This window comes from Idiotropiscis lumnitzeri, chromosome 3, assembly GCF_059441095.1.
Source record: "Idiotropiscis lumnitzeri isolate Australia: NSW breed Sydney's pygmy pipehorse chromosome 3, RoL_Ilum_1.0, whole genome shotgun sequence".
Lineage (NCBI taxonomy): Eukaryota > Metazoa > Chordata > Actinopteri > Syngnathiformes > Syngnathidae > Idiotropiscis > Idiotropiscis lumnitzeri.
The window spans coordinates 6393899-6413854 of NC_142393.1; the positions used below are offsets into that span (position 1 = coordinate 6393899).

A 19956-nucleotide genomic window follows, 5' to 3' on the forward strand; every position below is an offset into this window, starting at 1 on the left:
CGCAGGTGGTTTTATACCAAGATATTTACACAATACTGTACTTCCCATTGGCTGTGAGTTTTAACATACAATAAAATATATCTGATGTAAAATGAATAGAAAAGTCCAAATGTAGCTAAGCAACTATACATTCACAAATGTTTTACAGGAGGGCAAATCTTTTGATGTTATTTTCAGTGAGTGCTGGTGTTCAACTTGAGTCTCTTTTTGTACAAACCCAGATTCAGTGGGGTGGTGCCTTGAGATACGAGCTTAAATTTGTTCTATGACCAGGCTTGGAATGCAAATTACTCACATCACAAGTAATCTTTCCCCATTCTCCATTAGCCTCCTAATAGCCAGCCTCCTAGCAACATATTTTTTTTCATAAGAAAATAGTACTCCTCAAAATTATCATTCATAAAAACGGTAATGGCCTAAATAGAATGTAAAGAAATCGAATAGTTTTGCCACATTTTTTGCTTCACTTCAATAGACATTGGTTTGCTCCTTCTGGTTTGGGCATCTCAGGCACTTGGAGGAAGTGTAATACTGTTCATGGAGTCGGTCTCAGCTGCATTTGTATTAAGTCGTTCTTTGCAGAGGATAAAGAATGTGTGCCTGTGCGTTTTCAATTGTCTGTCTTCATTGTGTTGCAACACCATTTGTGTTCAAATATCCATTGCTTCAATGGTGATTGGTGTATGGTTAACCAACCCAGCTACAGTAACTCTTGTCTTGAATACACAATGCATTCTCTTACGTTGAGGTTGATTTTAAATTTGAACTGGGATTGGTATTGACAACTTGAAGTCTCTTCTTTTTTTTTTTTTGGGAATGTTTACGCTCTGCCAAACTGCTGCTTGTTGTGAAGTTTGTCGCTTTCACTGCAACCGTACAGCGCTCGTATCTCAAAGCACCACAGTAGTTGGAACGTGAAGGTGTTTAATTATAAAACACATCATCCTCAGACAGTGAGCTGCTGTCTATGTGTCGCACAGCAGCCTCTGTGGTGATTGCGCTGCATTTATTCTCGCTGGTAGAATTCTTCTCTTGTGGTTTCGTGGAGGCCTCAGACGGTGGTTTGGGCGCGACCACGTCACTGAGCTGGCTGTTGCCGTGCGTCTCGGCGTGGATGCTGTGCAGGTACTGGGGGGCGCTGACGCTTGCGTCATCCAGCAGGAAACAAGACAACAAGTGGCTCCTCGGTGCCCCTGACAAGGAATAGGATGAGGGACAGTGAAAAGATGTCGAAAATCAACTCATCTGCTGAGACTGAAAAGGGAATGAGGTGAACTGCTTTCATTGGCCAGGAATCAAGTTGCTTGTGTTCACTCCCACAACGGCGTGAAGGCCCATTTCTACCAGCGCCCATTGATGAAAATGCCAAAAGAAAGAAAACTCCACAAATGCACACAGTTAAACAGCACTTTGTGCTAGACTTGAGCTGGGTACGAAAATATTTATAAAAATAATTAGAAAATTAAGAAAATAATTATACAGATGTTCTCCAGTTTGGAAGTGTTGAAAAAAAAACATGGCGTGCCACCTGGAACCCTTCAAGGTCCGTTCAACATTTCATGTTATGCAGCTAAATTTGCACATATTTAAGTTTGCAGCAATTATGTGCTTTTATCCCTCAATTTTCTTAAACACTTGTTCAGTCTGATGCCTTAATGGATTTCCAGTGGCACATCATAAAAGCTTTTGTATTGCCCAACTTGCCTCTATGGACTTTTTGAAAAACGAGCTTCAAGAAACCTCTGTGGCGGGCAATTGAGTGGATTTAGGTAATCAACACAGAAGGAAGAAACCAACCTTGCAAGCTGGTCGAAGGTTGCTCAAAGCAGTCGTTCGAGGACCAAAAACTCATGGCAGCTTCAGCCAAGGCAAACTGCTCTGCTACACCTGCACACAAACATGTTATCTTTGTTTTGTTTTTTTTCCCGTGTGAGTCATTGCCCCTGAGAGCTGTATTGATCATGCTTGCCTGAGAACAAAAACAACATTCACATGGATTTTTTTTCCCCCTTCTCTCTATTGAATTCCTTCTTCTGACTCACCGGCAGCAAAGCGAGCTTCCTTGATCTCATCTGTCATTTGCGAGTAAAATTGTTCATCTTCAGGGCCCCAGCTTCCGCCTCCTCGAGCCCAGCCTCCGCTCCAACCGCCACCGCCGGCCCCGGCCTCGCCGCCGCCACCTCCCCAGCCCTTCCACTCAATCAGGTGAGCAACTCGCCCCTGAGCCATGGCCGTGGGCTTGGTGATGTGCTCCTTTATCGTGGCCACCAGACCTAAGTAGGGAGGGATACATCTTGATAAAGGGAATGAAATAAAGATGTGCAAGCAGAGGAAGGATGAGGATAATGTGGAAAGGAAATGTCATTAAGCCCTGAACCAGAAATTCCATTTAAAAACAAAATGGTAAAAATATTGATCTCTCACGAGTTAATTGAAGTTCAAACTTCAATATTGAAATCTGGAAGTGAGAGTTCCGGCGGCTTCATTGGATTAGCAATCTTAATGGGTTTTGCGCTCATCATTTTCACCGCTTGTGCACTCATAATTTTCATTGCTTATATTGGTTGAGTACAGTGAACGACCCATAGTTGTGATTCGGCACCTATGGATTGTCGTATTTGCCGATTTAAAAAAAAAAAAAAAAAAAATTATAATTTTTTTATTTTTTCCCCCAATATTCAAGCATTGTTTTAAGTTTTTTTATTTTTTTATTTTTTATTTTGGGGGTTCTGATTTGCATGTAAAATACTATTTGGCGGTTTATCACTGTTTTATTTATAGAATCTATTATTCCCCCCCCATTTATTTATTTATTTATTTATTATTTTAATTTAGAACCCCCGTAGCAGATTTTTGCTAATCACGTGACGGGGTGTGCAATGAAAAAAAAAAATTGTGGCCTTTTTAATACGGTTGTGTGAGTAAGAATGGAGCTTTCAATGAGGAAATAGCACATGTGGATGAAAAGAGGGACGCAGCTGACCTGAGACTAATAGACGAGCACATTATACTCGAATGTTTATTTGTCCATTTCTCTGTGAATATGAGAGTAGGGTTCGTGTGCATGGATATAATACAGCACACAGGAGGCAAATAACATTACTAAGCTCCCATGGTTACTAATATCATTTGAATTCATTTCTCACATCGCTTGCTGGATTCATGGTGTAGCTCCGACTGTTGTTGTCACCGTAAATGCGCACACGCAGACTCACCTAACAGAGAGGATGTGGCCAGCTCGCCGATGTTGTAGTGGTCGTTTTTATCCGCTGCTCGGCCATTTGATGGAGCCTGGTCATCCTGCACAGAAACATAACATCTTTATTACCGCATGTAGCACAAAGGTTGCAACTTGTTACATTTTTAACTGTGAAATAGCCAAGATCTCTGGCGATGCAATATGCTAGTTGAAAATCTTGACTAATTACACAGGGGGAGTCGTTGACAACAAAATGAAGAATAAAAAAAATTAAATTAATAGAACTCTGTGAAGTGTGCGCTCATACAGCCAATGCGGCTTTTCACATTCAGATAATTAGATTAGATGTCTGTCTGTCCATCCGTCCGATCCGATCCGATCTAACCGATCTTATCCATATGTGTCAAACTTACTGCTTACGGGCCACATCCGGCCTGCAACCTCCCCCACTGATTCCTTAACACACCAGAAAGTCTTTTTAATGGCGCGATTATGACGGTATAAATCCCATAATGCAACGTAACCGCTGCTTTACTGAACGAGAGATGACCCGCAATCATTCCACCGCCTCATTTACATGCAGCTCCAATGCTGTGTACCTTTGGTATCACGTGTTTTCTGGGATAATTACCAAAATGATTTTCGGAAATTTGCTACTATACAAAAAAAAAAAAATTACATTTATACAATAAAAAGATGAAATGTTAAAAAATGACATGTGCTTGTCGTTTCAAACCTAATTCTGTATCTGAAAGTTTTTTTTTTTAAATGAATAATGGGTAGGTGTTGAAAAGCATCCTTTCAGTTTGTCTTTGTATGTTTTTTTCTTTTATTTCTCTTTGCTTGATTGTTTGATTAAAAACGATGAGAAATTACGTTTTGCGTTCAGTACCGTATTTCATCTGAAAGTCAAGCACATTTTAATGCCGTGTGTGGTGTTGGCACTTGGCACTGACGTAGCTGTGGTCAATTCTGAGAAGGACACGAAATTGATTTCTCTGTCGGTGTTTCCATTCACTTTCACCTGTTTACAACATGATGTGAGTAAAATCAATGGCAGGTGGGTAGCTGCTTTTTTTTTTTTTTTTTTTTTTTAAATCCAGTTCACGACTATGAGGACAAAAGTGATTGGACGCCTTGTTTGAAGACATACGAGAATTATCATTGCTTGCTGAATCTGTCGGGGGTACTATGAATAAAATAGAGACAGTTCCTCCTGCCTGCAACTCACACTTCCCTCACACTTGTTAGGCGCTAAACCTACAGATCATTAGCACCATTAAGGGCTTCTTTTGAGCCGTAGAAGGATATAGTCAAAGTCTACACACACCTATTGAAACGGCAGGTTTTAATGATGGAAAAAATGAGATAAAGGTTAATCATTTTATCAGTTTTTCCAAAATTATGAAATGGGAAAAAAAAAAATTTAAGAGGAGAAATAAAAATGAATAACTGAGATCTCAAATGAGATCAATCTTATAACTGGGAGATTATAATAAATTATTTTATAATTAATTAATTAATTGTAAAATAAATCAAATAAAATAGACTAGAACTTCCTGAAGTGTGCGCTCATACTGCCAATGCGGCTTTTCACATTCAGATAATTACATGTGATGTGACATCAGCGCCATTTTCTTGTACTGCGACAATTGCTTTTGTAATTATTTTATAATTAATTGTAAAATAATTAATTATACAGTCATATTCAAATTAGTTGTTAAGGGCTCAACACATAACTCCCACCATTTGCTGTGCCACTGATTTACATAAAATAATTTTTGATTGTTCCAGTAGGCTTTTCCTGACATTTTTTTCCTTAACAGAAGCCTTGTGAGCTAACATTGACCTGCTACTCAGAACTGCTCATAATTCCGTCCACCTTGACCACGTCCTCCAGCTTGATGCTGCCGCCACCATCACCACCTGTCTACACTGGTCCTTTGGCGACGCCATACTTTTGGGAATTACAGCCAAAACTTTTTCAAAAGCACGCTTGAAATTTGAGACTGGGGTTGACTCACCTTGGCGCAGGTTGGAGGATGACCCTCGTGTAGCACGGTCAGCGGATAGTGGAGCTCTTTGGATGAAGCACACACACACACACACACATGCCGGTGTTAAGACGTCTGCTGTCTGAGTGCTCATGTGTGTTTCTTGACAGAGCTCAGGGAGTCCCTAGCTATTACTTTCTTATTTATTATCCCGGTCAAAGGTTAAGTGAGGCATATTCCCCAAATATCCCTTTGACAGGATCCTCTCGCCAACTTTATTTTATAAGCAGGGCTCATTGACTGACAAGAGGAAATGAGAATTAACATCTTTAAAAAGGTCAGTGGACAGAGACACACACACACACACACTTGGGGTTTCCCCTGAGATGTGGCGTCAAGACAATTGGCTGTTGCTATGGCAACACTACAGCAACAGGAGCTGAGTGATACCCTTCCATTTACTTCAGTCACCAGAGCCGATATAAACTCACACACACAAGAAGAACAAACAAAGACATAAGTAGACACTCAACTGCCAAGTCAAGAAAAGCTATCAGATTGTCGAGTCAACAAACACACACACACTCCGCCTGTTCTGAATATTTTCAGAGATCATCACAGATTCAGACTGAAAATATTTCATGGGCAGTCTAAGAGTTCAATCTCATCTATGATAATAATATCAAATCACTTCAGCATCTCATTCGTCTTTACGTTCTCCCGAGTAGGAAGGCCCTGAGGGAGCATTTGCACGTAAACGTCACTTCATTGAATGCAAACGGCGAGGCATTTTCGAAGACTTTGTCCTATCGGGATTTAGTACTATCCTGATCCCAAAAAAAGCACAGAATCATGCGGTGAAAATAAGTTCATCTTTGTTTTTTTTTTTGTAGGTTAATTCGTAGTTCCCGATCCTCATTTGAAGAATATATTTAGGACATTATGGTATTTTGATTTGTTTATGGTATACTTCTGCCCTTGACGTGTCAGCAGTGTCAGTCACTCTTTCGGGCATGAAATGATCTGAGCAACTTCCAGGCTTGTTTTCACACACACACGCACACACACCCCAATACACACACATGCTTGTCGACACTGACCTTTGTGACTTTTACAGAGGCAGCAACCCATCATGTGCGGAAAGCCTGCAGGCGGTTATCTGGTGCCCATGGTGGCTTGAAGATGACGAGGGAGGGCAGCTGGCTCACAGGGAGCACGAAAGAGACAGAAGGAGAGAGAGCGCGTGAGTGAGGGAGCAGAAAATGGGGAGAAAGTATGAATGCATGTTTGCTGACGTCTCCAACAAACCCCCTCCCCTTCCCTCTCCGTCTTTATTCTTCTCCTGTTATCACAAATGTGTGTGGGTGGGGAGGGGGGGGGGGGATCCATTCTGGGAATAGAATGAAATGATTGGAAAATCATTAGCAACGAGGATAATTTTCTTTTTGTTGGAATGATTTAAATTGGATTGCCATGTTTATATGGATATTAGGCACATGGGCATGTGGTTGGTGTGTCTGCCTCATGATCAGAGGTTCTCATTTGGAGTCCGGGCTTGTTTTCTATTGGTACTTCGGCTTCCTCACACCTTTCCAAAAAACACATGTTAATTTTTTTTTTAATTTTTAAAAAAAAAATTTTATCTAACGCATATTCAAGAATTCCAAGTAATGGAGATTCTCATTTGCAATGCGATTGGCTGCAGACAGCAGAGTAAAAAGCGACTCATTCTTGACCTTGAGGTTGATTCATAGAATATAAATTGGAATTGACTGTGTTCATTGTGATTACTTAATTACACGCACAAAAAAAATATAGATAATTAAATTGAACTTTTCTTGCACTCCAAGCGACACAGAAAGCTCACGAGACACGTTTACAACAATGTACGAGCAAGGCTAGTTTGCCTTGGTAATAGACCGAAAGAAGAGAAGAAATTTGCGTGCAGCGAAATCAAATAACTGCGCTTGCGTAAAGTGTGTGAACAGACGGTAATATGCGCTTAAGTCTCTTACGCAGATGTTTAAAATCATGTTCCCGAAGAAATGGTGTGTCTATTTGTGCCTGTGCCTATTTCTTTTACAAGGACGGCATATGCAGCCGCAATCGAGACGCCAAAAAATTGAGCAATCGCAAACCAATCGGCGACTCCCTCCCGCACACTTAACGAAGCACTGCGAAGGAAAATCTGCGACCCATGGATTTCCTATCTGGAAACATTTCAAGCTGACATATATACTTGCTATGTATTTCTTCATTTGAACCACAAATAGCAGGGCAGGCTTTAAGAGTCGGATTGACCGAACCGCTGTAGCCCTTTTGAAATGGCTGCAAAAGGAGGAAACGGGCGAGAAATAAAGGAGAGTATGGATGTTTGAGAGGCTGTTGGAAATGATAGCCCCATTCACGGATTGCGCGACTGCATTTCAGTGACAGAGACTCGGTTTGCTTTTTAGCCACATGAAATTAAGAAGCATTAGCATAGCAATCATGTTTGTCTGTTTTTTAAACACAAGAAATTGAAGAAAAAGAGTCAATTCAACAAACAGGACTTGCACGACAGAAAATGTACACAAAAGTTAAAAACAAACAAAAAAAAAACCACAACTTTAAACGCATTACTAGGCAAAACAGGCAATACGTCGTTGGCATAGATAGATGGCAAATAATTTAATTGTTGTAAATAATAATATTCAGACTATTAAGGGAAATTGGAGACTAAGCTGTGGATAAAACACTTGGTGACTTGAGACAGCATGCAAATGTTTACTCGGGTTGGAAATCACTGATGTAGCGGGTGTGTGTGAAGTGGCATGTCTCGAATATGAAAAAAACACATCACAACACAAGAGTGGTCTTTTGGGGGGGTACTAGATTTATATATCACTCTCAGCAACAGCGCTCTTGCCTCAAGTATTGGATGAGAATTCTGTTGCCATAGTAACCAAGCTTCTCCCCACCTTGCAGCATTGGATTTTACAACAATGTTATGTATATAAAGGTGTGTTGCATAATAACTGAGGTGTAATTGAGGTGCAGACAAAAACAGCGAAAGGAGTCTTTCAGTTCAGGGGTGGGGTTTTTTTTTCGAAAGCAAAAACCAATACAGTGAAACCCCGGTTATCGCGGTTAATTGGGACCGAGACCACCCGCGAAAACTGAAAATCCGCGAAGTAGCGGCGCCCCTTCAAAAATGCTTAAAAAAAAACCTATACAGGTATACAGTATACCCCCCTGTATACAGTACACCATATAGAATATGGGTAGAGAGAGAAAGAGTGAAATTCATGTTATAACAAAAAAAAACAAATTATTATTAAGACTTATTATTTTTTTATTCCCCAGCCATTATTTTTGTATTGATTCAATTACTTATTTTTGTATTCATTTAATTACTTCGACATTGGCATTCTTCATTTATTTATTTATTCATTCATAACTGACAGCCTCGCGCCCGGGCGGAAGAGGTGCTCCTCTTCGGCTTAATTGTCACGCACGCCGGACCTGCTCCCCCGAAGCGTGTCTCCGTTTGGTTGAACTCGGTTTCATTTCGCCCCGCTCGTGCCCCGGGCGGAAGGTGCTCCTCTTCGGCTTAACTGTGACGCGAGCATGCCCTCCTCCTCCGGAGCTTCCATTCGGTTAAACTTAGGGGCCGCTTGACACCGCCCGTGCCCGGGGAAGGTGCTCCTATTCGGCGTAACTGTGACGCACGCCGGCCGGCCTCCTCCGGAGCTCTCGTACGGTCCCGAACGGAGCAAAATGTCGCCCCGCTCGTGCCCAGGCGGAAGGTGCTCCTCTTCGGCTTAACTGCCACGCACGCCGGCCGGAGCTCTGGTACGGTCCGAACCGCGCGAAACGTCGCCCCCGATCGTGCCCGGGGGAACTTGCTCTTCTTCGTCCACTCTCCTCTTCGCCCACGCTCTTCTTCGGCGCACGCCGGCCGTCTAACCGCTCCAGCGCCCCGTCGTGCCGCTCGGCGAAACTACAATGTCCCCGCGGAGCAGAGCGAATGGAGAACCCTGATCGTGCCCGGGCAAAAAAGTTTTTAATTTTTGAATATTTTTTTCAGACCCGCGAAGCACTGAACCCGCGAAAGGTGAACCGCCAAGTAGCGGGGTTTCACTGTAGTACGGATTCAGCAGCTGAAGTGCACACACCTGACAATACAAAAATGAAATGAAATTCACAAGATAGCGAGGGTAACGATGCTTTTTGGGATGTTTTACAACTTCATTCTGGTCTGCCAAAAATATAATTGCTGCCACTAAAAAAATAAAAAAAATAAAAAGCATAACACGGTGAGATTTTGTCACACTGAGTCTGTCAAGGGAAATAACTCAATGGGATTTGTTTTGAGTCACATGGCAGGAACGACACACCTGAAATCCCTTTATCAAGCATCTTTCACAAGTTTGCAGGGGCGACCTAAATGCAATTGTGTAAGTGATTTTGTTCTCTTTTAGTGTTATGAATCGAAATTTGTCAAAATAACTGGAAGGCTGCACTCCTGCTTTCACAGGTCCTTTGAGGCTCAAGCATCACAGATGGAAGATAAATGCTCTTTTGGGATAACTGGTACACACATTTGAGCGTTTCATTGCAAAACCACTTGCAAATTAAATCAGTGCCTCTCTGTCACGCATTTATCTGAAATTATAACTGTTATGGGTTACTGACTAAGTAGTTCATTTACAGCACCTAAGGGAAAATAAATTAAATAAAATAAAATTATTTTTTTTATTTCTTTTCAAGGCCTGTTGCCATTGTCTCATCTGTGTTCATTATATTTCTTTAATTTTCCAATGTCGCTCTCACTTTTACATTTAATTAGTGTTGAACCGTCTCAATTTCGTTGCCATTATCATGTTTTCCCAGCGAGAAAATGTCATTTTGCCTCACTCTATACGCTGTACTGTACTCTTTCAAAATATGAACTTCAATTCTGAAGTTGTCAAGCAGCTGATTTTGAGCACAGCCACTCGGTCGAACCCCGCAACTGCAAATGTTTTCCACTGCGCATGCTCGTGAAAACACGTCTGACTGGTCCCTATCAATCGATCAGCGAGAGGAAGATGGCGCTGAACCAAGTCAACAGCACACGATCGATCACCGAAAAACTCGATCGGGCCCATCACTAAGATCAACTTTTCCTAGCAACAGCCGGGCTACCCGTTTGAGGACGCATCAAAGGAGCGAGCCTAAGCAAGACATTCCAGGGGTGGGTTGAATACGGCGCGGCTCGAAGGGGTTTAGGAGGATCTAGCAGACAACAACAACAAGCGTTGGCGACGGCGTCCGCCATCTTGTGTCCGTAGTACGACGTTCTCGCTAGGCATGCTAAATTCATCCCGGATAACACGACCGCCAGGATCGTAGAGACATTGTAATCGATTGATTGTGCTGTCAAATCGTCTTGGCATAAGTGTCACAAAACGTTGATATTTGCCAATCAATGTCACGGAGTAAGTTGTTTTACAAGAATAAATGACGTCGCTAAATGATCCAGCTGTTAGAAGACGACTGTTGAACGGTCGCATTAGTGTTTGGAATTAAAGTTCAAGTCCCGAATACATATAAAGAGCCTTTATAGTTAAATTCAGTTTTAAATTAAGTAAGCTTTTTTTTTAAATCCTTTAGACGTTGTCCTTTGACCAGCTGGATCAGTGGACAAATTGTCGCTGTATGTTACACTATAATTTTATTATGTGAATGACGGTGAACTGCAGCACTTCAGTTTACCTTATACAACGAGCTTCTGCTTCTGACTATTTTGCCTTTCAGACAACAAGCATATTGCTTTCTTGTGAGTGAATGGTTTGTTGTGCATATATGTCTGAATACAAGTATTAAACTGTATGACGGTCTACAGCCAAATTCAGTTTGTACGTTTTGTAATTTACTAAATAAATAAATAACATGACTTTCCTCTCATTAACTGTCCCCAGAGACTCCGCCAGCCTCTCAATCATCCAAAAAACCTTGAAGAACAATGGAGTTCCCATGGCACAGTGGGAAGGTTCTGGAACAGTTCAACAACCAGCGCAAGCAGGGTTTGTTGTGTGACTGCACATTTGTCGTGGATGGAGTGGACTTCAAGGCCCACAAATGTGTGCTGGCAGCCTGCAGTGTCTACTTCCGCACACTATTCTTGGAACAGAAGGATGTGGTGCACCTGGACATCAGCAATGCTGCAGGTGGTAAGAGTAATTTGTTGCAATTTTCTGTGGCTACAATATTTTGTAATACTTACCATTGCTGCAGGTTTGTCCCAGGTTCTGGAATTCATGTACACAGCCAAACTGAGTTTGACTCCTGACAACTTTGAGGATGTGATGGCCGTTGCCAATTTCCTCCAAATGCAAGAGATTGTAAACGCTTGCTCCTTGTACCAGTCTGTGGCTGATACAGCTCCATCTCAAGTCATGCTGGATGATGCTGAAGGTGAGTCCAGTCTTTGTGTCAGATTGGAGATCATTCTGGAAGACACTTGCATTGTATAGATTAAACAAACACTGTATAGAGGGACCTTGACTTTTAAGAGTGTCCCAATTTTTGAGAGTTTTGAGTTACATTTTTTTGTTTTGTGCTGCGAGCAAAAGTGTATGAAAATAGCAACGTGGCAAGGATCATTGTAGTTGAGGTTTCAGATTTTTTTAGGCCAAGTGCCACAGTTTAAAATATTGCAGCAATTTTACGGCGCTCACTTGGAGCACACCTAGGAATTGTGGCTTGTATAAGCTTTTTTGTTGATATTTTAGCTGTGGAAATCTGTACCACAGCGCCAAATTTGACAGAAAATCTCGTTTTTGTGAGTACTGAAATGTCCTTCACGTTACATTGTACTACATTCAGTTGGGAGGTGGAGAAGTATATTCCGCGGTAGTTTCCGCAAAGCTCCTGCAGCCCATCTAAACGTGAGGCTGCGGGCTGTTCATGTTTATGTAAGTGTTTGGCAAATGATTGACACCTCGTTGGTCGCACCTTATTTTTGTGATTAGTTGGTTTCTTAAAAATTAAATTAGAAGCACAAGATTGGGGAAGAGAGAGATGTTTTTTATTTTCAAAGATCATTTTACTAATGTACTACTGTTAGGTTTGCATGACAAAAAGTGTCTTTTTTCCCTTAAGATTGTTAAAATGCCCCTTAGAAAATTTGGGGAAAGTGTTGCAAAAACCCTTTCATTTTTTACTTTATCTTGCATCACGTGTTTTTTTGTTTGTTTGTTTTTTGAACAGGAAAAAAGGCAGAGGAAGACCAGCCGAGAGATGATTGTGGCAGTGACCTGGCTGAGGCAGCATTACATGCAGAGCAGAATTCTTTCACAACCACCACAGAAAACAAGAACAGCAAGCCTACCGAAGGCCAGGACCAAACCAGACCTCTCTCCATGAATGCGCAAGAGACAGAAGATTCAGAGCTGAAACCTGCCAAAAGCTGCCCAGTTCGTGCAAAACCTCCTAAAAATTGTGCTACACAAAAGGGAGTGTCTGTGAAGAATGAGCAAGAGGATAGTAATGCTCCCCAGGACGCCGCAACCTCATTTCAGGATGACCCCTCGGATTTAGACTACACGCCGCGTAAGTTTGTGATGAGCAAATGCTAGCTCAGTGGCGTGCAAAGAACAGTGAATCCGGGAAAAGTTCCTGAGTATTTTTCACATTTTTGTTGACAGTACATGCTGTGCATGTCCCTCCATCAGGTGGATCCAACTCCTTTTCATGCCACTGTGCTAGCTTCATCACATTTGTGTTTTTGAGCAGGTTAGAAGCATTCCCATCCACATATGATGTGTTACATTTCTTTGATGTTTTATGTATTTCCAGATGCACCCATCAAATCTGTCAGCACCCCCATTTTTACCAATTCTCGCGGTAGGCGAATTAGAACACCTCGACGAAACTTCCCACTTGGTGAGCCGTTTGTGTTGCACCCTTGCTGCTTCTTTCAGCGCAAGTTTCACTTGTCAATTGAATGCACATTGTTTATTTTGTCAAGTTAAATAGCAGTTTTAAGGGTTTTCATTCTGTTAAAAAAATTCATTTGGTTGGAGTGGCATGCATGAACCCCAAAATCTGCCTTGCCGGAGCGTCCTGGGATTTAAAACAAAAAAAAATCATCTCTCCCACTATTTTGCATATGCAGTGGTTTCTTGAGATACGCTTGATACAATTTTGGAGTTCTTTGACGACATGAGCCATTGATGTAACATTTCTTTTTTTTTTTTTGACTTGCGTGTGCTAACTTGAGATACAAACGCTTTATGGAGGCAGGTGACTCAACTCACTTATATAAGAAGCATCCCGTTGGCAGCTAACAGTACTAAATATTCTTTAAAAAAAAGGCTACCGCCACAATCATCTGAAAGTTACCATCAAACTAAACATAAAACAAAAACAAAAATATGCATTGTGTATTTAAAACAACTACTTAGCCTCTACTTCTAACGAAAAATGAGAAACACCATAAGCACACAAGCTAACAATTACCATCCACGAGACATTTTTGCTACCCTTTCAGTGATAGATATCGCAACACAAACTATAGCAACAATTGCTACCATACTCACAGGCATATATTATTTATCTTTAAAAAAAAAAATCACAGCTAATATCACTGCCGTACTGACAAGCCGAGAGAGGAGCTGAGTCTCCAGTACAGAATATCCTATGTCTGTCTTATACTGCCACCAAGTGGTAAAAGCGCACACACCAGAATGAGCAGCACAATACGCACTGAAGGAGTGTGATTAAAAACAGCTGAGTACTTTTGAATTTAATTATGTCATTACTACTTTGTTTTATATACTATATTCAGTGTGCTATTTTTTTGTTATTAAAAGCACATTACAAAATTTTTTCATAGGGCAAAGGTCAATGAAGGAATTAAACCTGTATTTCAAGGCACCACTGTGTTATATTCTATAATCTCTCAAGGGGAAATTCAACTCTCAATCTGCTCTTTATATTGCCGAGAACCAGATCACACACATGCAGGCATGCGGAGCATAACATCTGGTACATAGGGCTATCGGTATTGCTGCATATTGTGAGCAAGAAAAATATTGTCAAAAGTGTGACCACGTCTCTCATCAGTCTCTTTTGATGGACTGTAAGGAAACGACACGGATGATGACGGCGTAAAAACGGAACTCAAGAAGAGCACGGCAAAGCCAGGTCACAAGGATGAACGGGAGAAAGTTGATGAAGACAAAACCACTGAGGCACAAACGGACACCAGTCAGCCCAAAGGAGACGGAAGCAGCGACACAGATGAGAGAAGTGTTCACTCCGGTGCTATCAGCAGCCGATCCGAGTCGAAGCCTTACAGCTCCATGACGCACAAATGTGAGGTGAGATATGTTCGCAGCGGGTAGCGTGGTGGAGGAGTGTTTACTGTTTAGCAAGTCTGGCTCAGTGACGTAAAGGCCCACGGGCGAATCTCCTCGCAGGCACTCCTGTGTTTGCAATATGTTTGTTTAATTGGAGACTGTGTGTCCAAATATTTTCCTCTGTGGGAAACAAGAAAAATTCAAGGATGCAACAGTCAATTGAAAATTCTTATAATAGAAACCGAACAATGATTGAAAAGTGACGAGTGTAAAGAGTTTTGCGTCTCAATTGCAATTATTATTATTATTATATTATAATTATTATCATTAATGGTTTATTTGCTTTTTTTCTCTTTTTTTTTTGCATAGCTTAAAAATCTCTATGAAACATATGTTCCACATAATAACACAAAACTTATGATGTGCTTTTCTTTCAAGGACTGTGGGAAGAAATTCACACACACCGGCAATTTCAAGAGACACATGCGCATTCACACGGGGGAGAAACCCTTCGCCTGTCGAGACTGCAACAAGGCTTTCTCTGATGCGGCGGCTTGTAAAGCTCATGAGAAAACGCACAGGTCAGATTCACGTCGTATTTTTTTCAACGTAACATCAGCCTTCTGAGCTCTGAATGACCATCCTCTACCCCCCTACAGCCCCCTGAAGCCATTTTGCTGCTCAATCTGTGGAAAAAGCTACCGTCAGATCAGCCTGCTCAACCTGCACCGCAAGCGGCACACCGGCGAGGCGCGCTACAGCTGCGAGGCGTGCGACAAGCTCTTCACCACATCAGGCAACCTGAAGCGCCACCGCCTGGTGCACAGTGGTTTGAAGCCGTACCACTGCGAATACTGCGACAAGGCCTTCTCGGACCCCACCGCCAAGATGCGACACTTGGAGACGCACGACTCCAACAAAGGCAACAAGTGTCCGCATTGTGACAAACGCTTCAATCAGGTAATGGCTTCGTACAGGTGGCGATAATATTGTTTGGTCAATATATCATTTCTTGTTGTTACTTGACCGTTAATATTGGGTGCGCTAACGCATTCTGTTGTCTTGTATGTTCAGCCCGGAAATTTGAAGGCCCACTTAAGAATCCATATTGCAGATGGGCCCCTGAAGTGCAGAGAATGCGGCAAACAATTTACCACCTCGGGTGAGAAAAGTATCATCATTTCAGTGCAACGTTGCTATGTCTGAGTTCACAGATTCTTTTTAGGGATCTTTTTTTTACACGGACTGATGTTACTGCAGTCACACACTCCACCCAGTGTAAAAATAAGTCGACCTGATGATGGCAAGTCAAGAGGAAAGAGTCCAAAAGACGGAACGAACAAAGTTTGGAATCATCTCAAACTTAAAAAGGAGGATGAAGTGCATTATGTACCCCAGCAGCACATCTACAATTGCTAATACAAGTTAACTTATCAACGTTTGCTAATTTAATACAGCATACCATCGCTAGTTACAACATTTTGGGCTGCAATGCAGACACGCATTACTGCGCTACTCTTAAACCAACACAATTACAATTTTGAGAAATAAGTAAATAAGGGTGACTGGAGAGGAGTAAAGCAAGCTTTTTTATCCCCACAGCGCCATCTGCTGGATCTGATAAGCACTGCTTGACCAAATCTGACATACTTTAAATAGCTAAGGTCTTGACTCAAACTTCTTTATTATTTATCACCGCAAATCTTTTGTATATCAGGAAACCTGAAGCGCCATTCCCGGGTCCACAGTGGGGAGAAACCATACGTCTGTACACACTGCCAAAGAGCATTTAGTGATCCTGGAGCTCTGCAGAGGCATGAGCGCATCCACACAGGTACGACCGGGACATTCAGCGTACGACGAAACATTTCTCACACTTCAGCCTTGAATGAATGTCCACAAATGCTGCAACATTGCTGTCTCGCAGGAGAGAAACCTTGCGTGTGTCCCACTTGTGGCAAAGCCTTCACTCAGGCCAGCTCTCTCATCGCGCACGTTCGCCAGCACACAGGAGAGAAACCCTACGTGTGTGATCGTTGCGGAAAAAGGTAGGGACGTCCTATCTTAGAAAGTACCTAAAATACGTGGTTGTTTTCAAGGAATACAGTGAAGTGCAATGAATTAAATTGAATGCAAATGCAAGAGTGATTGTTGCGAACACTAGACTGACCAAACCCGATTGTCAGGCATCGGCTCAGACAGTGACTCTCGCCCATTGTGAAAATCTTTGCGGCAATCCGAGGCTTTCACTTGTGGTGACGGCAGCAAAGCTAATGCTAATGCTAACGGTTCTATCTCATCAATGATCCGCAAGCTATTAACGTGTTAAAAAAAAACACACAGGCTTCAACTGCCGTTACAATGCGCAGTCGCAGCCCAGCTCAGTGAAGTTCCCGTCAAAGGCAACGCGTGAGCAACTGAGCATATAAAATATGTCATAACGTGATCATTTCGCTACTCAAGGTTACTTTTTGCTATTTTAATCAACATATCAGATGATTGACATGGATACAGTTCAGTTATACAAACATTCTGTCAGACATGAAAAATTCCTGATAGTAAAATGGCAGCAAGACTGTGGCTTGGTATCGGCGACTAGCCGCCATCTTGAGTATCCGATACCTTCAAATAAGGCTCGTATCAGCCTCATAAAGACACTTTGTGTCGGTACTCACCCGTCCGTCGTGAATGAATCAATCAATCAAGGTTTTGGCATGTATTGTATCTTTTGTCTCTTCCTAGGTTTGTGCAGTCCAGTCAACTGGCCAATCACATTCGCCACCACGACAACATCCGCCCTCATCAGTGTCAAATGTGTGACAAGTCATTTGTCAACGTGGGCGACCTTTCCAAGCACGTCATCGTTCACACAGGTAACCTGCGCCAGCTTCCCTTTTTGGTAAGTTTCATTTGACTGTTGACTTGTCTTTAGGAGAGAAGCCCTTCCTGTGTGACAAATGCGGCAGAGGCTTTAACCGCGTAGACAATCTGCGCTCACACATCAAGACTGTCCACCGTGGCAAGGCTGGCATAAAGCGGCGGCGGCCCGGCGCCGGCACCGGCACCAACGAGGAGATTGACGGCTGTGTTGAGGCATCCACCTCAGACGCCGAGATCAACATTGTGACTGTCTCGGAGGACATCGTTACCCTGGCAACGGAAGCCCTGGCGGCCAGTGCTGTGGCTCAGCTAACAGGTCAGAGAGTTGAGACGTCAGGCGTGATATAGTATCGAACAAATGTGAGCACAACTCCTAATGAAAATTTCAAAATTGAGCCAATTTAGCGCACTTTCCTCCCCAGTGTTCATTTGACTTGTTAGTGCTCCTGTAATGCTATGAGCAACTTCAAAGTTTTCAGGTAATTGGAAAGCCAATGTTTCTTGATGTGTTTTTCAGTGTTACCAATGGATGGATCCGCGTGTGCTGATGAAACCGAAGCTTTGAAAGCAGAAATTACCAAAGCAGTTGAGAAAGTGCAGGAAGCAGGTGAGACTGAAAAGACAAAAGAGCAAAATTGTGGCAGTACTCAGTTAAAGGCACTTGACAATAGAAGCACTGACAAATAGTGAACAAATTCTGAAAAATTGCTTCAAGCTGTTTATTGCCACTCCAGATTAAATGTAAAAAAAAAAAGAGAGAGAGACAGAGAGAATGATACCTAGTGTGTTTTAGGCAACCATAGTTTAGTTTAGTTTTTCCGCTCGCTTGATGCAGTTGTTATATTAATCTATGATTTGGTGCTACAGTGTAGTATAAGCCTTAAACCAATTGACTGAACACAAATGGTGCAGCAACACACATAGACAGCCAATATAACAGACGTTTATTTGCCTGTTTTAAAAGAGTTGGTATCCACCGATTAAATCTGCTGGCCAGAAAATAAGTCAATAATTTAATGTCACCTTTTTTGCATGCTCCCTCTTTCTGTTTCTAGACCCCAACACGCAGATACTTTACGCCTGTGATTCATGCGGAGATAAATTCCTGGATGCTAGTTCCCTAGCTCAGCACGTACGCATTCACACAGCCCAGGCCTTGGTCATGTTTCAAGCTGACTCGGACTTCTACCAGTACACCGCAGTCACCACGACCGAGGGGGGCGCCACCACAGAGTGGCAACCCGCGTCCGAGCAGGTGATCCAGGAAGGGGAGCTCATATTCCGTGGCCAAGAAGGGGAGGAAACTGCGGAGGAGGGGGCCATTGAGGAGCCACAAGAGGAAGAAGGGATGCTGAATGGGAAGAGGGGGGAAGATGGACAGCTTGAAATGCTAGCTGAGCTCCAGGCAGATCGAAAAGTTGAAGGAGAGCTAATTGTGTGTGAGGTTCATGTCTAGTCATGCTCACTTTCAAAGGTTCCTATTACACCTGTGTCATCAGTGCAAAAGATCGCCACTGGATTCAACACTTTGAAAGGTAGCTGCTGAGCCAGCGTCAGTAATGTATATCATTCCAACTCTGTACTTGACATAATCTGTTTATTTTTGCATTGTAATGCTGAATGTGCATTGTCGAGTGTGGAAAAAACAAGAAAAGTATGTATTGTCTTCATGGTACATGTACATTTTCATTCAAGAACAAAATATTTTATGTATTAACTATTTTCTTAGAAAGATTTTTTTAGTACGGTTTATTTATTTTGTCTTCCAAGTATTATGTGGGGATATTAAACTATTTTACGCTTTTCGGACAATTGAAATTATTCTGCAGTAAAATTGTCAAATTGGCATTGTCAAAGTCGGTAATGTTACTAAACCAGGGGTGGAACTTGGAGCAATTAAAAAAAGAAATCTACCCACTGTGTTGCTTTTATTCTCATTTTTGAATCCACCGAATGTGTGATGTCTGGAGAAACGGGTCCTTTGTGATGCATCTGGTTTAAACAGCAGTAGCCACTTTACTATGTTGTAGACATCCCTCTTTAGATGTAAAATGGTGGTCATGCCTATCATGTAATCCTCAAAAGGTCAATTAAATTATACAATAAATAATTTGTGAGTGTCAAGTTATGATGATGCTGTAGAATGATTGCTTGTACCCATAATTTAATGATATCTTCAGCAGGTGTGCAATTGTTGGCTTCCTTTTTGGATTCATATGACGCTGAACTTGTTCGCCAGTCGGGTGAAACCACTGAAAGTGGAGAGCAGAATCAAACCCACCCCCCCAAAAAAAAATCAGGATTTGGCGCATAAACCATACGTTGGGTATGTGTATGTAAGCAAAAATAGATTTAATGTAATTAATTAATGAAACATCAATTAGCCAGACATAAAGCAGACAAGGGCAATCGTAACAACGCAAATTTTTGTTCTGGGACATAAAGCGTTCTAATGCTTTTAGAAGTTTCGTTTTTGGAAATGTGAGGGGGGGAAGCGGAGCGCTTGACGAATCAAACACGTACTTTGTGACGTCATGGTAACGTTTTCCCACAT

The 19956-nt window shown here is 42.1% G+C and overlaps 2 protein-coding genes across 4 annotated transcripts; one reads left to right on the top strand and one right to left on the bottom strand.

Annotated features, from left to right (window-relative positions):
• Positions 1–14: 14 nt before the first annotated feature.
• Positions 15–6439, bottom strand: fam131c (family with sequence similarity 131 member C). The gene is made up of 6 exons (XM_088290828.1): positions 6294–6439; positions 5224–5279; positions 3216–3300; positions 2043–2273; positions 1798–1887; positions 15–1193 (listed from the first exon to the last, which is right to left on the bottom strand). Exons 1-6 carry the CDS (start codon positions 6325–6327, stop codon positions 925–927), a joined length of 765 nt encoding a protein of 254 aa, XP_088146954.1. The 5' UTR covers positions 6328–6439; the 3' UTR covers positions 15–924.
• A 3784-nt stretch (positions 6440–10223) lies between these two features.
• On the top strand, positions 10224–18980 carry zbtb17 (zinc finger and BTB domain containing 17). 3 transcript variants are annotated; one of them, XM_088291984.1, is made up of 15 exons: positions 10224–10411; positions 11139–11390; positions 11455–11634; positions 12430–12771; positions 13018–13104; positions 14308–14543; positions 14961–15103; positions 15182–15482; positions 15597–15684; positions 16240–16356; positions 16450–16570; positions 17265–17395; positions 17455–17718; positions 17920–18009; positions 18458–18980. In XM_088291984.1, exons 2-15 carry the CDS (start codon positions 11183–11185, stop codon positions 18856–18858), a joined length of 2709 nt encoding a protein of 902 aa, XP_088148110.1. In that variant the 5' UTR covers positions 10224–10411; positions 11139–11182; the 3' UTR covers positions 18859–18980. The 3 variants fall into 3 exon arrangements, with proteins under 3 accessions (XP_088148110.1, XP_088148112.1, XP_088148111.1); XM_088291986.1 differs by having other exon boundaries at positions 11139–11387; XM_088291985.1 differs by lacking the exon at positions 10224–10411 and adding an exon at positions 10445–10655.
• The last annotated feature ends 976 nt before the right edge of the window (positions 18981–19956 follow it).

What these genes read in the sequence shown, in the direction of transcription:
- zbtb17 (XM_088291984.1), top strand. Translation starts at nt 11,183, where the DNA reads ATGGAGTTCCCATGGCACAGTGGGAAGGTTCTGGAACAGTTCAACAAC. An exon ending in TCGACGAAACTTCCCACTTG is followed by an intron (nt 13,105 to 14,307) that starts GTGAGCCGTTTG and finishes ATGGACTGTAAG; the next exon opens with GAAACGACACGGATGATGAC. An exon ending in TGCTGTGGCTCAGCTAACAG is followed by an intron (nt 17,719 to 17,919) that starts GTCAGAGAGTTG and finishes TGTGTTTTTCAG; the next exon opens with TGTTACCAATGGATGGATCC.
- fam131c (XM_088290828.1), bottom strand. Translation starts at nt 6,327, where the DNA reads ATGATGGGTTGCTGCCTCTGTAAAAGTCACAAAG. An exon ending in ATCCTCCAACCTGCGCCAAG is followed by an intron (nt 3,301 to 5,223) that starts GTGAGTCAACCC and finishes GTTTCTGTGCAG; the next exon opens with GATGACCAGGCTCCATCAAA. An exon ending in ACCTTCGACCAGCTTGCAAG is followed by an intron (nt 1,194 to 1,797) that starts GTTGGTTTCTTC and finishes ATTCCTTGTCAG; the next exon opens with GGGCACCGAGGAGCCACTTG.